Source organism: Convolutriloba macropyga, chromosome 13 (assembly GCF_964194025.1).
Source record: "Convolutriloba macropyga chromosome 13, txConMacr16.3, whole genome shotgun sequence".
NCBI lineage: Eukaryota > Metazoa > Xenacoelomorpha > Acoela > Convolutidae > Convolutriloba > Convolutriloba macropyga.
In genome coordinates, this window is record NC_134480.1 from 5,231,476 (window position 1) to 5,236,980 (window position 5,505).

A 5,505-nucleotide genomic window follows, 5' to 3' on the forward strand; every position below is an offset into this window, starting at 1 on the left:
GCGTTTCACTCACAAGCCCCCATGAACAAAATGTTTATTTGATAGGTTGGAAAACCAAACACACTAGCTACCATTCTCTCTTTCTAATTTCATCTAATAGTTTAATTGAGTTGCAATCTTAAAATTGAGCTTTTTTAATTTCAAAAATGAGAGGTTACAGTGTTTTGTCAATTGTTTAGATTTTTGAATGATAAAATCCTATTTGATATTTTTTGGTCAAAATTTCAAAGTCATTGAAACCAATCGGTGACTCAAAATCATGCCCAGCTAGGTCCGTATAGGGTCTTTCTTATTATTATTTCTTTTTCGGGCACTAATTAAGATAGCCTGAGAATTTAAATTACAAGCAATGTTTACAGCAAATTATAAATCATAATATACAATATTTAACATTGAAATAAATACTATGATTTTCAATTTTTTGTTTATTCTTTTTTTCAAATTTGGTTTTAACTTTGGAATGATAAAAACTATTCAAAGACTGTTCTGACTCAATTATTTATCAGTTTCTCAACTAGAACTTTGCATCTTGGTACAAAATAGGTAAACAATCTTGAGATATCGGGCAGTTCCCATTTTACACTCAACCAGCTTACAGTTCAATATAACGTGTAGCTCCGCCCGATGAACGCAACAATAACATAAAAAGGCTATAATTTTGTGGAAACTTGTGTGGGGTTTTCGGTAATTTTTTTTTACTTACCGCAAAGTTAAATGGCAGATTCCAATATTTGTTTTTTATGCTGGGCTGTCTTTGTTGGGTAAAATGGTCGATTTCAGTCTAAAATAATGGCTCTTTTTCAAAGTTTTTAGAGAGTGTAAGCAAACAGTTTTGAAAATTAAGAAATGAGTTTTCGATAAATTAAGTTTTGAAAATTTTAAATTCATAAGTTATTTAGAATTCACGTTTCTGAACTTCGCCTGGTCAAATTGCAAATTATTTCGCTTTTTCACCCATGTCTAAGTATTCATCATCGTAATCTTCATCTAAAATTTCGGCAGAACCATTTTGACCCGATGCTAAATATTTCTGATATAAAATTTGATTTGCTTCCTTAACTTCGGCCTCTGTTAATTCTTTCCCATTTTTGGCAAGTTCTTTGAGTCGATTTGATTGTGATTTTTCACGTTTCGTGACCTTGATCGCAGACTTTAATTTCCGACTGCTTTTGATTTGACCTTCAGGACCTGAAAGTTGCTCTACGAACTTCTCTCGGACTGCGGTTACTGGTCTGTGATTGGTTGAAATTGAGATGTCGCTTGCGGCTGTGTTGGTCCGTCTGGGATTAGACATTCTTCTTCGGCGAATTGCGCCTTCGGCCGAGAAGTTCCTCGCGGCTAGAATAGATAAATTGACGTTGAAAATTGGGGTCTTCCCCATTACAACACCCCCCCCCCCAAAAAAAAAAATTATAATCCTCCACATTGTGGTATGTTTACGGTATTGGGGGACTTACACGTTTGGGGGTATAATGGGAAAGTCCCGAAAATAGGTGAAAAAACCCGTTGATAATTTACGTGAAAAATTTATATTTTGAACTTGAATAAAAGAAGCGGAAATTACCTTATCCCCCCCCCCCCCCCCCCCTCCCAACCCTCGCCCATCCCCGTTACTAATTTTAAATGTTATATGGTTCAGTACAATTTTTTAAATTGAAAAAACTGCACGTGCCGCGGCTGTTCGCATGAGGGGGGGGGGTAATGGCTTGGGACAGTGGGGGCAGAAGGCAGAAGAGATTTAAAACAGGTCTCCCTTTTCCATTATATCCCCCTCCCCCTTCACAAATAACCCTAAATATACTTTAACGGGGTAATGGGGACTACAATTGCGTGCATGCAGGTGTGTGTATGTTTGTTCGGCGGCGGGGGGGGGGGGGCGTTGTGATCGGAGACCCCCCCACCTCACTCCCCCCCCCCCCCCCAAAAAAAAAAACGCATGTGAACAAGGCATGAAAAAAGATGACTGACCTTCAAAAAATGCCCTGACGATTCCCCACTTGCCCTTCGGAGACTGTAACAATTGCACAATACTCCTCCTCCGTTCCTCCTCCTCCTCTTCCTCAATGACGTCACGATGGAATCGGAACTCATTCATCACTCGCAGGAACTCACGACTCGGTTTGCGAACCCGTTCTGCCGGAATACTAAAACAAAAACAGCAGCAATTTTTATGCCCTGTTTTGAACGTATACCTCGGGGTATCTGTGTCTGATGAAGAAACTGGTTCCTACTTCACCCCCCAGCCACCCACCACCACCCCTTCCCTTCCACAGCACAGGGGCATAAAACTTTTTGAACCCGGCGGGAGGAACACTGGCTACATTTTACAGAGTAATGTGCTATATAACAACTCACAATTTGTGAAGGTCATAACACCCCCCGGGGGGGGGGGGGGGGGGCGTAGAATAGATCCAGTTTTTGTTTTCATCAGGCGATGTAAACAAACTACCCCTTGATTGGGGGGTATGATAGAAAAGGCCCAAAATTTCGTGGTCCAGACTTTAAAGTTCTACAGTAACGCTTCTTTTAGAAAAAACCAAAACTTTTTGCAAACACTTTACTTGATTTTTAATTTGCGTTGTTAGTTAATATGAGCAGAATATTGCATTTTTTCAAGGTTGAGAGAGAAGAAGCAAAAGTTAATCAAAACAGTACTGATTTGCTGAGAGAGTTTGTCTCTCAGGTGTAACTAATTTTCACGCCCTATCAAAAATATGAATAAAACGTACTGCAATATTTGCTGAATTTTTTGTCAATTTCTAAGAGAGAGTAACCGCACTGACAAAATTTTGGATGTTTGACTCGCAGGTTTAATTATGTCATTTTTGTAACTTTGTAAATTTCCAAAAAAACCTATGCAAAAATGTTTTTACAAACAGCGATATCAATTCTTTCGTTACAGGTTTTTTGTTTGATATTATCCATTAGGTAATTAATTAGGAGAAAATGGAACAGAAAATATTTTTAAAAAATTAGACAACAATTTATAATAGAAACTGCGAATGTTAGTTAGTAAAAACTGGGTAAAATTTCCACAATATTGAGAAAATATCAATCGCATTCACTTAGAAAACAAACTTTGGAAATAATTTTATCAAAAGATTCGTTTTTTGTTCGAAGTTTGGCCCATTTCAGGTAAATAATATTTGCAGGCCTCAAAATCACTATTTATGCTATTTGGCACATATTCCTGCGTTAGTATGACATAAGATAAGCCTGATATAGCTACAAGGTCTACGTGTTCAACGTTTGTTTGGTTTGAAAAATGAGGCCTTGTTGAACAAGAGAAAACGAGAGAACGGGTTATAAGAGATGTCCAAGTTCGAGGACTTGCGATTACTTGGGGCAGTGGTTATAGATCAGTAGGATTGAAAGTAAGATCATTCTCAGTGTACATCGTCCGAATTTTCATTTTTTCCCAAAAATTTCATTTTTGTTATGATTGTTGAATGAACATTATGAAATATCAGAAACCGGGTGTTCAGTCTGTTTTCAGATTAAAAATATGATCTCTGTTCATGTCCAGTACATTCTGAAAAAATAGCCTTAGTTTACCAAAAGAGAGTACTGAGTTATCAATTTACTATTGCAGTTTAATGAATCAGGACTGATATACTATGGGACTACGATCTGGGGAACTTCTGGCTCAAATCCAGCTCTGGTATATTTTCACATTACCTGGGCTTGATTAGACCCCCCTTCAAACAAATTTTATTTCAACTCCTCTTACCTCTTCTCCAAACCCAAAACTGTGAAAGGTCTGTTCGTATAATTTGCTTGAAACTCATTCTCAATATTATCGATTCGTGACGTCACCCACTCCGGAAAGACAACCCGCGTGGGCAAATCCAGAATTAGCTTCCCAAAATTCTCTGCCGATAACTTTTCGACATCCATCCCCTCTTCATCTTGTGAAACTTTGCCGACCGCTCCGGACCGTATTGAATCTGGCCGAACTTCGATTCCGGGAGCCGTAAAAGCCATTTTGGCATGTAATGTTTTGAAAACTCCTAATGACATTGTTGCCAACTTTGAGGTTTCTTTGATAACGTTTCAACCCACAAACCGGGTTTTTTAAATTAACCAGACTAGTTAGTATTTATAACCAGGCTGGTTTAAAACTGGCTACTTTTAAATTCTTGCCTTTATCTTGAAATGATAATTTTTATAACGACTTCACGTAATGTAAAATAATAAAATATGACAAAAAATTGAACTTAAGAATAACAAAAATGTGTGAATTATTGTACGAAACAATTGAAATGGTTTCAAACGAATGAGAGTTTTTCCTCTTGATTTTTTGAACTAAATCAAATATGAAATGCTAAAGTAGTTTAATTAAGTTAAAGAAGAATCACTTTCAAAAAGGGATTTCTTACGTTTATTTGTTTACTTTTACTTTGAGTATTTTTGACGGGCCTTTTCAAGCTATTGTTTTCAACTTTATATCTCTTCACAATTTATCAATTTTTTCGGAAAAAATTTGATCACGCTGATGAATTCGGTTTATTTATTTTGAATTCATAATATAAATAATAAACTTAAGAGCTCTTGCGTAAAAATGTTTATAAACTTTCTACCAGCGATTATACTTTCATTACGGCTACTTAGCTTATATTTTTATAAAGCTTTATAAATCTATTATTTATGATTGAATTAACTAAAAACAATAGTTGAGAGTAATTAAAAATTAATTGAGATTAAATTGGGCCTCAAACCATATAAAAGCACCGACGAATGAAAATACTGACCATATGTTTTAAGATAGGAAATCGCTCGATTTTTGAGTAAATAAGCTTACAATATTTTTACCTCTGGTATTTTTCAAGTTCTTATCAAGTAACTGTTATCTGCTTGAGGTCTGGAGTATTGTGTGAACAAATAATAAATAATCGCCAGTTATTGATGCATGTTTTTATTTATTTTCGGCACAAGACAACGGCTAATATTTCGGCGTGAATAAAAAATCTACGACTGTCTGGTTTTATTTATTTTTGATGCTACATGAAAAAACGACTCGACTCATCTTTCTGACGGTAGTTCACGTACAAACATTCTGCGGTGTGAACAAATTTGAAAGTCACGTGAAATAACATACTTTGCAAAATGAACAAAAATAAAAAAAATTAAACTGTTAAATTTTCCTCTTTTTTCTTCTGTGAGATTTTTATTTTAAAAAATATTATAAATGTCATTGTCACGTCATTATGCTTTCTGACAAATAATGAATAAATATCACATATCTTGTTTTTGCATAACCCATACTGAACTCCAAGTTTAAATCGGTACTGGGCAATTGTAAATGCAAGTCCAACATGTTATATATTTGGCTCGGTTTCTCGCTTGAAAATTGCATTCTTCAAGCGTATATTAACGACGCAAAAGACAAACATGCAACACTCATGGTGGCCCAGTAAGGAGAAAAAACGCCCAGGGAGTCGGAGATCGTGGGTGCAATCACCGTACTTAACTTTATTTTGGCACTTGGCCCAAGTCTGACAATTG

The 5,505-nt window shown here is 36.1% G+C and overlaps 1 protein-coding gene across 1 annotated transcript; it reads right to left on the reverse strand.

Moving 5' to 3' along the window:
* Nucleotides 1-323: 323 nt before the first annotated feature.
* Nucleotides 324-4,626, reverse strand: LOC142352253 (uncharacterized). Its single transcript, XM_075404729.1, has 3 exons — nucleotides 3,731-4,626; nucleotides 1,969-2,144; nucleotides 324-1,338 (listed from the first exon to the last, which is right to left on the reverse strand). The coding sequence occupies exons 1-3, from the start codon at nucleotides 4,018-4,020 to the stop codon at nucleotides 938-940; spliced, it is 867 nt and encodes a 288-aa protein (XP_075260844.1). The 5' UTR covers nucleotides 4,021-4,626; the 3' UTR covers nucleotides 324-937.
* Between the last annotated feature and the right edge of the window lie 879 nt (nucleotides 4,627-5,505).